This window comes from Electrona antarctica (genome assembly GCF_951216825.1).
Source record: "Electrona antarctica genome assembly, chromosome: 14".
NCBI classification, from domain to species: domain Eukaryota; kingdom Metazoa; phylum Chordata; class Actinopteri; order Myctophiformes; family Myctophidae; genus Electrona; species Electrona antarctica.
Window position 1 is genome coordinate 17,090,286 of NC_136795.1, and position 13,985 is coordinate 17,104,270.

General features: G+C 43.4%; 1 protein-coding gene across 1 annotated transcript in view; it reads left to right on the forward strand.

Annotated features, from left to right (window-relative positions):
* The window catches only part of LOC306936104 (voltage-dependent T-type calcium channel subunit alpha-1I-like), a 363,333-nt gene that overhangs the window by 284,184 nt on the left and 65,164 nt on the right, over positions 1-13,985 (forward strand). Inside the window, exons 19-23 of the mRNA XM_079519541.1 lie at positions 3,251-3,341; positions 11,081-11,196; positions 11,476-11,981; positions 12,444-12,678; positions 13,831-13,931. Coding sequence (XP_079375667.1) covers positions 3,251-3,341; positions 11,081-11,196; positions 11,476-11,981; positions 12,444-12,678; positions 13,831-13,931 — 1,049 coding nt within the window. The remainder of the gene's footprint in view (positions 1-3,250; positions 3,342-11,080; positions 11,197-11,475; positions 11,982-12,443; positions 12,679-13,830; positions 13,932-13,985) is intronic.

A 13,985-nucleotide genomic window follows, 5' to 3' on the forward strand; every position in this document is an offset into this window, starting at 1 on the left:
ACAGATTTAGATGTTTATTTTAGTAGTTTATTTTAGCCAATGACAGCTCGTTTTGCTGGGTGAAAATCTACCCTCTCACTTTTCATGATTGGTTGTTGGTACAAAGGAAGTGACCATATTTGGATCAAACCACAGTCAGCTTGAGGTCCAGACCTTTCCAATGATATATGGCATTATATGTTGTTGCCAAGATTTGGATGAGATATTTTGTCTCAAAATAGTGGCTTCAAATAAAACGTTTTGGAATTTTACAATACAATTCTTAAAGGCCGTTTACTCAAAATGAGTTTTCCTCATACTTGGGACAAAGAATCTCCACTTCAGTTGCACTCACATACACCAAACTTTCCAGTCTTATTCATAACTATATTCTGCAGATATTTACAGATGGGTTTGTTGATATATCATTCACAGCCTGATTTACATCACATTTTATACCTAAAAACATGCCGGAAATTGGGTTTTTTATGCCTGTATTTTCTGATTTGTGGAGTGATAATTAGAGATATCTAAAATCCCTTCTGTAATTTTCTTTGTCTCTAATATGTCAACAAAATGAAACAATCATTTTTAACCTGGCTTTATCCGATCGTCCCGAAATGTATGCAAATTAGCACATATAATGCCTAATTTGCATATTTAAACATATAATTTCAGAAAACTTGTAATACAAAAAATCTTAGTTTTAATATAAGTAATCAACTGGAGAAGTTTCATTGTGATAGCTATTAGTTAACTTTCTTTCCCTATTCACCTACCATGTCTCACCTTAATCCAATTGAGGTGCAGCACAAGTGAGACTTCAAGGCAGCAACGCAACACTCTTCCATGGGCTATAGACCGTAGGCTATGAAGCAATATAGCACTAACGGGTAACGGATAAGGGATCTCTTAAAGGCAATGGTACGTGGACTGGTGATTGGTTTAATTATTGTAACGCCCAAACCACACCTATGCATAATATCTAATATATAACGGGTAACGGAGGTGTGTTCGGGATTTAGACAGGTAACCAAAATACCAACTTTAGTGGGGGAACACCCCTTCCCCACTGCTAAATCCCAAAACAGTGTATTTAGAAAGATCAGACGAAAATGGAGCCCATAGGCTCCTGCCCTATGTCTGGGCCTCAGGGCTCGGAGCCCTGACCGTCTGACCGACTGACCGACCGTCGGACTTACCGGGCCGACCGTCCGTCGGGCGTACCGACCGCCCGCCCACCCGACCTGCCGACTGACCGCCCGACCTGCCGACCGAGGCGGCAGTCGGCTGTTTTGGATTCCGCCCTTGCTGGAGGGCTCGGCAAGGAGTACTTAAGTCCTCAAGTGCCGGAGTGTAATAATAATAATTAATAAATTAGTCCCTACTCCTTGGGTTGTTAATTTTTGCACATAATGTGAAATTTGTCCTCTGCAGTTACCCATCCTATAACTAATGGGAGCGGTGAGCAGCCATTGTACGGCTCTCGGGGAGCAATTAGGGGTCCATCTACCTAATTTTTAAAATGATTTTATTGCCATGTCATTCGTCTAGTCTGGATGTCCTCATGAGTCATGACACAAACCGCAGTTTAAATGAACGTGAATGAATGGAAGGAAAATAACGCTCCCTCTGTGTATGGACTGTTATCCAAGTGCCCTGCTGGAAAATAGGAAGCTCCTCAATTGCATTTTTAAAGGTCTTTGTCAGTGTAAAATACAGACAACAATTTAAAGCACATTGCAAAAACTAGGACTGTTCCTGACAAACTATTCACGTTGCTGTGCTCCATGTTTTTCTCTTTTTTTCCCCCCTACATTTTTATCCCACGATATTGTAACCCATTTTTCACCTGGTGCCTAAGCTGTAGTCCTGGGCGCTACTCTCCCTCTGCTAACCTGGGGAGAGCACCGAACTGAGCACCTGACAGGGGGGAGTTCCCCCAGTAGGACGTAGCTCGTGGAAAGAACAGGTTATTCCACCCAGTTCCTTCCCCCCCCCAGCTCACCAGGTGGAGGCACTATAGAGACCAGGATTATTGCATATTTATATTTTTGTGAGGGTACCTCCCCTATAGGGGACACAGGGAGAACATGCAAACTCCACATAGAAAGGCCCTTTCGCCAACCCAACCAAGGGTATGGGCGCTGATGATAGAGATGATGAGGAGAGAACACGCCCCGAGTGCCCACAGCGTCCTAGGTGGGAATCAAGCCCGGGACCTTCTAGCTGTGAGTCAACAGTGCTACCGACTGCACCACCCTGTGCTGCATGTTTTTCAACTAGAAAATTGTCCACTTGCCTTTAACCTCTTAAACCCCAGGGGGGTCCAGGAGGGAAAATCAAAAATATCTGAGTTGGAACCTGAGACCTTGACCAGCCCCATTTACCCGCTGAGAGCGGTTCATGAGGTGGACAGCCGCTGCCCCCGCCGGCGCGGGATTGGGGCTTAAGTGGTTCACTTACGCTCTATGGAATATACTTAATTGTACGACATTGTTAGTTACCAAGCCCAAGTTGAAAATATCTTGGACACGGCCCCTAACACAGAAACCAGCATAATGAGTCATAATTTCCTGACTCATGCTAAATATTTCTTGCCTGTTCAAACCAAAATGGTGTAAAAGCTCATCATCAAAGGTGATCACAACATGTCCTAACCCAGACACAAACACTAGCTGCACTGTAGACACAGCACTGAGTCATATTATTCTACCTTTTAGTCAAAATACCAATTAAATAAGAAACTCGCCATTATATATGGCAGGAAATTACAGTTTTCATTTTAAGAAATATAAATACAACTCTGAAAGTATAGATTTCTGCCAGAGGGCCAATCAATTGGTTGCTTTTTTAGAGATGGGCAGATTACAATATAAACTAGTAGGTAATCTTAGGAGAAACATGCCCTTTGCATCGCTGGGTAAATGAGCCAGAGATTGGCAGTCTAATTTAAATTTGCCCATGGCTTTTTCATGCTAATACACACTTTTACTGCCACTTTTTAAAAACTCGTCTCTCCTCCCGTACACTGTGTCTCCTTTAGCCGCTCTATAAAACTCAATTTCATTCTCACACTACCGTTTCTCCCACCTCGTCTTTTTTCATACATTTATCTTTTGTATCGGTCTCTAATTCTTTGTCCTCCTTTGTTCTCCCTCTCTCTCTCTCTCTCTCTCTCTCTCTCTCTCTCTCTCTCCCTCTCTCTCTCTCTCTCTCTATGTCTCTCTCCCTCTCTCTCCCTCCCGCTGTGCTGTGTCTCTTGATTTAGGGTGATGCCAACCGGTCATACTCTGATGATGACAGGTCTTCCTGTAACTTTGAGGAGACTGACAAGCAGAAAGACACACTCCGTCTCTCAGGTAACCACATCACTACCATGACTGCACGCGCACACGTTATGAAGTTTTCTTTCTTCTTTTTTCTTTTTCGACAGCTTTAACCAGGCTCAGAAAGGAACATGGTGGGGACAAGAATGAGTGTAAATCATTGTGCATAAACTGCTATTCAGGATATTTTAAAACACCTGCGCCCTAGTTTGTATTTTTATACAATTTCTGAAGAGTTTTGGAAAATGCCGTGACATGCCCAAAAAAGCACGTCTGGTTGAAAGTTGTGAGGTTTAAAAGTCCCTTGATAGATTGTATCAATTCAATTCGAAGGCGCTTTATTGGCATGAGAAAACATACGTTTACATTGCCAAAGCAAAGGTATCTGTCTGGGATAGTGCTTTCAAATTTGAGAAATGTACAATGGGGCTCAATGGCAGATATTGGCATGTCAAAAAATCACTTTCACCTAGAAACTCCATTCACACATTTTATAATTCAGCTTACTGTGGAGACACATGCTGGAACCTTTTACTTTGAAATGATTTGTAGTTTCTGAGTTATTTAACTTAAACGCCCAATGCATTCTCAATGGCAATAGCACAAACATTGGCATGCTACTAGTCCTACATCAGGGGTGCCCACACATTTATGACTGTCAAATCCTCAGTATTCATTTTACTCTGAGAATTACACTCTTGACAGATCCATTTAGTGTCAATTGTGTTCATACTGTAGCTCTAAAGAAGGATATATGGACCCAGAAAGAGTTAATGTGCTATTGCTGAGTGTTAAAGCCGTTGCTCACCGGTTTGGTCAGGAAAAGGTGAAAGCTGTGTGCAAAATGATGCAAAGAAATCATGCTCATGTTACTGTGATGTAACCTATTTGAATCGCGTTCTTTCCTTTACCAATGGAGTTCAATATGGAGCTCAATATCCACTATAAGAAATCGGATGAGAAAGTTCAAGCAGCAGTAGCGATGAGCTTATGTTGTTACTTCTTGATAAAATGAAGAGAAAATAGAGTTCACTGTTGGTGAAGAGGAGAGAACATTGTTTGCTTTGAATGAAATTGGCCACCTTGTATTCAAATGTAAACACCATAGAAAAAACCATTCCCTACCTTCTCCTTTGGGGGATTGGACTATGTGATGTGGCATATAAAAAAGTAATTGTGATTATGCACAGCGGCATTGGCCTTTATCCAATTCCATTCAAGGGAAGAAAATGCATTTCTGAGTAGAGCCTGTACTTCAACACAACAGTTTACAGGTGTAAAGGAGAGGGTGAAATAATTTGAATTGCATGAATTGCAGTTACATAAATAATAATACGAATAGAGAAAAAGAGAGAACTATCAAATGTCAAAACAAAACAAGAATAGACATACGGTGCTCACTCAAAAGAATAAAAGCAATACACTTATAGTCTTGTGTGCAAGTAAAAGACTGCTATCAAATATAAATGAATGTGAGAAACATTTGTTTTTCCGTAAATGAATGAATGAATTCCCTACTTCATCATACAAGATTGACATGCAAAAGCAGTTGTACTTGTAGATTGGCTATTTTCACTATATTAAAATGTTTTCAAAATAATTTAAAAAAGCAACGGTTTCCACCCAACAGCGACGATAGGCCTACCGTATACATAAAGGGTGCTTTCGGATATAGCGCACTGTACAATACAAACTCATACGTCGCGTGAATGCGCTCTGGTGTGCATAGCCGAACACTTGCAATTAGTGCAATTGGGCAAGTGTATTGCCCAGCCGGTTCAGCAGCCTGATGGCAACTGTCCCTCTGTTTTTTTTGGTTATTGCTACTGAGATATTGCCTGCCTGGCAGTGGCAGAGAGAACAGATTTTGGCTGGAGTGACTTTGATGATCTGCTTATCCTCGACTATTCGCAACACTTGTTGTTTACCGCACTGGTTCTCAAAGTGCGTTCCGGCGGGGACCCCCAGAGGTCCTTGAAGGGCTTGCGGGGGAGGTGGGTCCCTCTATGCCGTGGAAAGGAAGTGTACATTATTAAGGCTATAGCATAGCAGTAACATTGAACAAAATAATGAAGTCCCCTCACCAGCCTCTCAAGCATTTCCTGACAAGATGCAGGTCTGTAGTCCTTGGGGTGCTTGTTGGGGGACAGACACAGTGATGGACATCTTGAAGCCTCGGAGGATCAACAGCCTGCTGCTCGCCGGATGCTCTGAGGACACATGCGGCCCGGGATGCGGCCCGGCCCTGCAGGCCCACAGATGTTCACCTCCTTAAAGGCTATAGCTGTACACATCAGCCACTGACATATTTAGAGGCCTGGCCTCCTCAGGCTGGGCTATCTCCGTCTGGTTGGGGCTGAAAGGTGTTTAGCTCACTGGGGAGGGAGGTAGAGCGGCTCTCCATACAGCTGGTTCTCCCTCTGAAGTCTGTTATTGTCTGCAACCCCCGACACATAATCCTCACGTCGTTACTGTTGAACTGGGTCTTCCACTACAGTTCTTGTGCTCCAGCTTTGTGGCTGTTCTAATGGTTCAGTGGTGGTCAGAGGAGGGATTTACAGCTAAATCCGCCGCAGTCCCGGAGCTGTGCGCAGTGCTTCTGTTCACATGCAGTGAATTTAGAGATAGGGATCTGGCTCCAGATTACTGAGCACAACAACATCTTTTGTTATATTTTGTTACTATTCTTGTTCTAAAACAAAAGGGAGAGCTCACGTTTTCAAGTTGGAAACCGAGTAAGCAATTATTTGTTTATATGATTCATTATGAAATGTTGGTGGCGCAAATCCAACGTTATTAATTAATTTAATTACTCATTTATATGAATTCAATATAGAATACTATATTGAGATCCTTATACAAAGAAAAATTGTTTTAGTTCTAAAACGTTTCGGTCAATCTAAGCATGATTTTGTAACTCTGTAGTTTGAATGCAAAAATGTACAGTACAGTACAATGGATATGAGCATGTATTTAATTTATAACATGAAATATTTGATGATAAATAGGGTAATTAAATCTTTGCCAGTGACATACAACATCACTATTGTTTCGACCTGTCAAACTTTAACAGGACCACACTTTCAATACATGTCTATTTTAGGTTTGGCCATGCTGTACATACTTTTTAGTTTGTTCCAAATAGGGATGCCGATACCGATGTTTAAAATAACAGTTTAGCCGATAGCTGATAATGATACCGATATATGTTTATTTAGTTATTTTTTGTTGTTTTTATTTCCCCCTTTTGTGCCAGGGAAACAAATACATCTTCAATACAAGAAATAAATGTTCTGAATCTACAGCTTGGTATGCTGCAGATAACCAACACACCAACATAGCCAACGCAAAATGTATGCGTAATAACAGATAATTATCAGCTACAAGTTGTGGGCTTGTATATCTGCTGTTTTGACTAGTCATCGTACAACTATAGAAAACAGTGATGAATGAAATAACAACTTCTTCTTCTTCTTCTTCTTCTTCTTCTTCTTCTTCTTCTTCTTCTTCTTCTTCTTCTTCTTCTTCTTCTTCTTCTTCTTCTTCTTCTTCTTCTTCTTCTTATTATTATTTTGAAATGTTTGAAATATGTTTCCTGTACATGCCCAAAGTAGGGACACCAGGGGTTAAGGGGTTAAAAACAGCACAACAGTGGAACCTTGACAGAAAAACTATACATCTTGGCAGTTTCAAATTATTCTTATCTGACCATTTTGTTTGGTGAGTAATTTTATATAACGGCAGCACTTTACTGTAGGGAGTACTGTTAAAGTATCTTTCAGAAATGTTCCAACTTCGTGGAAACGGAACATGCTTTAAAAATTAATGGTCTCTTTGGAAACCAGCGCCTTTCAATATAATTAATACAAAATAATCATTACATTCACACAGACTCGATATATACATAAAACATATGCTGTTCTTCTTATTGCCAATCCCCAAGGCTTTTCAGATCCAGAAGCCAAATCCTCTCCTCTCCTCTCCTCTCCTCTCCTCTCCTCTCCTCTCCTCTCCTCTCCTCTCCTCTCCTCCCCCCTCCTCCCCCACTGGCGGCATAGCAAGAGGGACACAGCCAAGTGTAATACAGGCTGCAATGCAGAGCTGCAAATCCCATGAGCATTTTGGCTAAACGACTCAAGCCGATTGTCTAAGCAGCAAAAGTGGAAAACAATGGTCCATGAATAGTGCATTATGACTCTTCTCCCGCCTGGCTCTTAAACTGTGGAATTGACCTCCCCCTCTATCAGGACTGCAGACTCACTCCCCGTTTTAAACCATTGTCTGCGTGTCTTTCATTGCATTGTATTGTTTGATAGATGCTATAGCTGCAGGTATATGGTGTGCAGACATAATTGTTTTTTAAAGTCAAACGATAGATATGTTGCCGTTTACAAATCGATATAGGCCTACTTGAATTGTTGTATGCATCAATGCAGTTACAGTACCATTAAACCCTACTAAATACAGTACCCAGCGCAGAAACTAGATGGACTGTCCCACTCCCCCATCATCACATCATCCTGCCATGCACAAAGGGGCAATTTCACTCACCTTCAGTTCACTGCTTCACTTCCTACAGTATTCACTCCAATGACTTCTGCGATAAGGCTCTGGTCAGAGATAGCTTGAGGCAAAACATATTTTGTTACTTTTGGTATTTTGATTTTTGATCTTTTGTTACACGTAATTAACAACAACATTTTCAATGACCATCGATTTGCTCTTGTCCGGTAATATGACATGATATGATATGATATGATATGATATGAATAATACAATATTTAACCCTGCAAGACCCGGATATATTTCTAGTTGCAAAAAAGAGATTTCAACCTTACTACTACTTTGTACTACTAGGACTTTGCAGAGGAAATTATGCAAATTGTATGCACATTTATAATAATTATTACAATAATAATAATAATTTACATTTGGGGGATATCTTTCACAATAATGGATGTACAGTACATGTTCTACACATTATAATGATTACAAAAATATATTACAGGCAAGGTTAAAAATTGTAAAAAAATCCTTTCTCCTCTCCCCTCCCCTCCCCTCCCCCACTGGCGGCATAGAAAGAGGGACACAGCCAAGTGTAATACAGGCTGCAGTGCAGAGCTGCATGGCACATCACATCACATCAGGCTTCCAGTGCAAATCCCATGCATGAGCATTTTGGCTAAACGACTCAAGCCGATTGTCTAAGCAGCAAAAGTGGAAAACAATGGTCCGTGAATAGTTCATTATAGCATGTGCTCTTGGCTCTTCTCCCGCCTGGCTCTCAAACTGTGGAATTGACCCCCCCCCCCCCCCCCCCCCCTCTGTCAGGACTGCAGACCCACTCCCCGTTTTAAACCACTGTCTGCCAGAACTCTGCTCGCTCCTCTGCTCTCTACAATACATCACCCCCTAGAACTTGCCTTTCTTTGCATTGTATTGTTTGATAGACAGTAGTAGGTATATGGTGTGCAGACATAATTGATTTTTAAAGTAAAACAATACGATATGTTGCTGTTTACATATCGATATAGGTCTACTTGAATTGTTGAATGCATCAATGCAGTTACTGTGCCATTAAACCCCTACTAAATAAAGTACCCAGCGCAGAAAATAGATGGACTGTACCACTACTCTATTCACACATTTTATAATTCAGCTTACTGTGAAGACAAATGCTGGAACTTTTTACTTTGAAATGATTTGTAGTTTCTGAGTTATTTAACTTAAACGCCCAATGCATTCTCAATGGCAATAGCACAAACTTTGGCATGCTACTAGTACTTCTTCTTCTAGCCGCTAGAAGGTCCAGGGAAAGGCCTACATACTCTCCAAGAGTTGGGAAAGAACATATCAAGAGAGTGGAGTACGTGGTAGGCCCTTGGATTGACCAGTGGATGCAATGTACCCCACTTTGAGGTGTCACGTCTTAGGCCTAGATTTAGGGTAGGATTGAACCAGTCGCACTGTAGCCATACAAAGGCCTAGGGTTCCCAGATTGAAAAATTTTGTTCCTCCATCTTGGGAGAGTATGTAGGCCTTTCACTGGACCTCCTAGCCACTAAGATGACCACAGGCCCACCACTTAAAGACCACATGTTAGGGTGCCCAAATCTGAAGTTAGGTGGTCAAATTACCTGAAACTGAAGCAATTCAGTAATTAAAAACAACTTACAACACTGCAGATGAGACCAAACTAATTTGTGATCCTGAAAACAAGAATGCTAACATTTTCAAAGACCATCTATTTGCTCTTGTCCGGTAATATGACATTACACTGTATTGAATGTGGAATAACATTAACTTATGCTCCATTTAATTATTGAATTCCATATAATGAATGGCTGTTAAGAATACCCAGATACCCTAAAAGTATTCTATGGAATACGGTCGTTTTTCTCATGAATCTCTGCCTTAGTGAATTAATTAAGGGTGCCATTACACTGGTGCTGTGTGAATGTTTTAACCACATTATCGGCGTCCCTATTTTGGGTATGAGGGAGTGTCAAATCCATATGAATAAAACAATATTTAACCCTGAAAGACCCGGATATATTTAAAGTTGCAAAAAAGAGAGTTCAACCTTACTACTACTACTAGGACTTTGCAGAGGAAATGATGTTAAAAAAAAGAAATGTTATGCACATTTATAATAATTATTAAAATAATAATAATAAAATAATAATTTACATTTGGGGGATATCTTTCACAATAATGGATGTACTGTACATGTTCTAGACATTTTAATGATCACAAAAATTGTGATCCAGAGGTTGTGTGAATTTCTGCCTCTGGGGGGGGGGGGGGGGGGTATTTATATGCAAATATCATGACCAATGGCAATGAACATCAATGATGATGTTTAGGTGAAAAAAGAACAGAAAAAAATGAATGAATACAAATAAAAATGTTGTCCTGAAGCTGGGGCTTGCAGATGTTTAAATACAAATGTTTAAATACTGTTTAAATACTGTTTAAATACTGCAGAGTATGTTAATACAGTATAGTACAATACAGTAATAATAAGCCTTCCATTGAGTTCAATGTATGTGGCAGCGTCTTGTGAGGTTTTCAGCTATTACCGGTACTTGACATCACATTCTATACTGTGGTATTTTGAGGTGGTCTCTCTTCTTCTATCGAAACATTTAGAACCTTTGGTCGGGTACAGGACCACTGGTTAACGAGAGCCATTTCATAGAAAACCCATATGGAAATGTCATGCCTCTGTTAAATAGCTGAACAGGCTGTGGATAACCCAGGGTTCTAACCCAGGGTAGGACATGAGTTCCAGGGTTGCAGCTTTAAACAACACATCACAGATATTCCAGCGTTTTCTTTAAAAAAAAGGAGAAGAACATGCATATTTATGTTCCGTATCCGCACGGTACCTTCATCTAAAAAGGCATGTCCGGGAGCTGTGGAAGTGTGAGCGGACATTCCTGTGTCCTGTGAGGGCAGGATAATGATATCAAACCTGGACCAGCTGTAGCCACGGGCTACATTGAGACCCATTGGGAGTAGTGTGTTTGAATAGGACAAATCGACAGCAGAGACAGAGAGGGATGTGTTTGATGCTGTCTTACATTAAATCTAATAATGCTATTCATTTAATGGCCCTTTCCTTCCTTTTTTTTCTTCCTTTCCTCCATACTATCTTCACCCTTCCAACTATACTTCCTATACTTCCTTCTCTCAACATTTTCTCCCTCCCTCCCATCTCGCCTCACCTGCCCCCACTTCTCTTGCCTCCCTCGTCCTCCCCACTGCAGATCCTAAGATCTGTACTCTGACTCCTAATGGCCACCCGGACATGCCTGCAGCTCTGTACACGGGGGACACTAGTGTGATCACTCTGAGCAGGGCCAACCTGGAGCAGAGGGCTGTGGTGAGTCTGAATGTCTGCCTTCTCACTGAACGCTCACAACAACGGTACGCACGCACGCACGCACGCACGCACGCACGCACGCACGCACGCACGCACGCACGCACGCACGCACGCACGCACGCACGCACGCACGCACACACACACGCGTTCATTACTTTTTCACAAAGCTGTCACTGTTGAGATGATGACATCCGTCTATTAATTCTGTCTGTCTGTCTGTCTGTCTGTCTGTCTGTCTGTCTGTCTGTCTGTCTGTCTGTCTGTCAACCCAACCATCAGTATTTGGGTCGGGGTTACCACACCTGGGGCCGCCCGCTGGCCCCTCACCCCCAGGCGCTGTGGGCCCGTCGCTCCAGCTGGAACAGCCTGGGCAGAGGTCATCCCTGCTGCTCCTCCTCCCCGTCCTCCTCCCCGCCTCCCCCCGGCCCCACCGCTTCACGGCCGTACGGCTACGGCCTGGGGGACCTGGGCGGGGTGGTGGGGGGCAGCCTCCGCGTGCGGGGGCCCCGCGCCTCCTCGTCCCCGCACCATCACCACCACTACCGCCACCACCACGAGGAGGAGTCCCTGCTCTCTCCTCCTCCGCCCACCACCGTGGCTCTCCGCTGCGCCCTGCCCCCTCCGCCTCTGATCTCGGGTCAGTTTGTGCCGCGACGGGACCGGCGGGCCCTCTCCCTGGAGCTGCCGCACCTGCTGCAGATCCCCGGACCCCCGCTGCCCAACACCATGGCGCTGCACCACCACCTGCCTCCGTCTCTGCTGCCCCCCGTGGCGCTCCATGCCAGGTTAGTTAGTCGTGTTTGTTATTCTGTTTTGACTTTGTGTTTTCAATTACAGTTCAGATTTACTTACATTTTAAATGTGTTTGCTAGTTTAGTTTAGTTGTTATTTTGTGAAAAGCCTGAGTTTTAGTTTAGTGTTTTATTTGTTTCAGTCAGTTTCAGAACTGTAAAAGTATAGCCAAAACAGAAGAAAAACTAGTTAGTTTTAATTAGTTTTAGTAAACAACACACATTTCAGTTAGTTAAGCTTTTTGAGGGGCGCTAGCCCTTCCTATGCCCAGCTTTGTGTGTAGGAAATTATTTGATTGGCTGAGCACTGAATGTGATATATGATGATGTAGGATGATAAGAGCGCCCCTCACATCACACGGGTGTGACTTTTATTTTGATCTCCAAAGTGATGGTCAGGTTTAGTTTTGGTTACCTGGTTAACTCTAGTAAACCTTGGCTCCACGGCCCGCTCAGGAAGAAGAGCTTCTCTGGGGGGATGCTCATTGTTGGCGGCGGTGGCGACCACCAGGACTGTAACGGGAAGACGTCCCTGTCACAGCTCCTCCAGCATCCCCCGCTGCCTCCCCGCCGCTTCCACGCCGCACAGGCCGGGACAGGCAGCCCCCGGGACCGCCTGCTGACCGAAGTCTTCCCCGAGGTCAACACGCGTTGCAAGGGCAGGGAGGACCTGGATGATGAAATTGACTATGTGAGTTTGTGTGCGTGCGTGCGTGCGTGCGTGCGTGCGTGCGTGCGTGCGTGCGTGCGTGCGTGCGTGCGTGCGTGCGTGCGTGCGTGCGTGCGTGCGTGCGTGCGTGCGTGCGTGCGTGCGTGCGTGCGTGCGTGCGTGCGTGCGTGCGTGCGTGCGTGCGTGAACAAAATCGTCATAGGAACTTCGGCAGTTTCTTTCCGACGTTCTGTTATGTATAGTTCTTGCACCTCCAACATTTTCTGACTAGCTGAACATCTCCCTATAGCCCAACATGGAGTGTGATTGGTCAGATGTTCAGTGCACTTGTGATTTATATTGTTTTGTTTTCCGCAATCCATCAGCAACGTACCATGGACAGTTTTGAACAAAGGTCGGCTGAGGATAATCCCTCAATGAGCGACTGCAAACACGAGCAGATGGCAATCAATTAATGGAGAGAGGTAGCACACACTTGCCAGAAATGGCAAAATCTCCGGATTCTGGGACTTCCACAATAGCTGTAGTTGTTGTACAAATGTAACCAAATAAGGTCCTTACATTCTGAGTTACAAATGGATTGACTGTGCATGTGAAACAAACAAACAAACTAATGATTACAAGCTCGTATTAAAATGACTTTTGTCCTTGTATAGAAGCGAGTGCTTGATATTCTTCATGGCTGCATGGACCCCCCGTTGCGCTGCCATTGTTTCTCCACTGTAAACATGCATGCGTAGGAACAAAGCAAGGTTAATTGGAAAGGCCTGTTTAGACAGCGGGAGAGGCAGGTGCCGTAAGACAGATGCTAATGGTGAGATGAAGCTACGAGGGGTTCATATGGAATCGTTTTCACGTTTGTAAATAATTTAAATAGGGGGTTAGTGGTTTGCTTTGCAGGCTTATGTTTTATGTGTCTGAGGGCCGAGCATTTAGTGTTCGCAGGAAGTGTGTGTGTGTGTAATGCACATGATTGTAAAACGCTTTGAAGTAATTGACCATAAAATTAGTGTTTACCATCATCATCTGTGCAGATTTGCAGGAAAGCTGCGCAGTGTAACAATTCTACGTGTGTGTGTGTGTGTGTGTGTGTGTGTGTGTGTGTGTGTGTGTGTGTGTGTGTGTGTGCGTGTACGTGTACGTGTGCGTGTGCGTGTGCGTGCGTCCATGCAGAGCATATGTTTCCGCATCGAGAAGATGTTGGAGGTGTACAGACCAGAATGGTGTGAGAGCAGGGAGGACTGGTCTGTCTTTCTCTTCTCCCCGCAGAACAAGTGAGACACTCTCTTCTCTTCTCTTCTCTTCTCTTCTCTTCTCTTCTCTTCTCT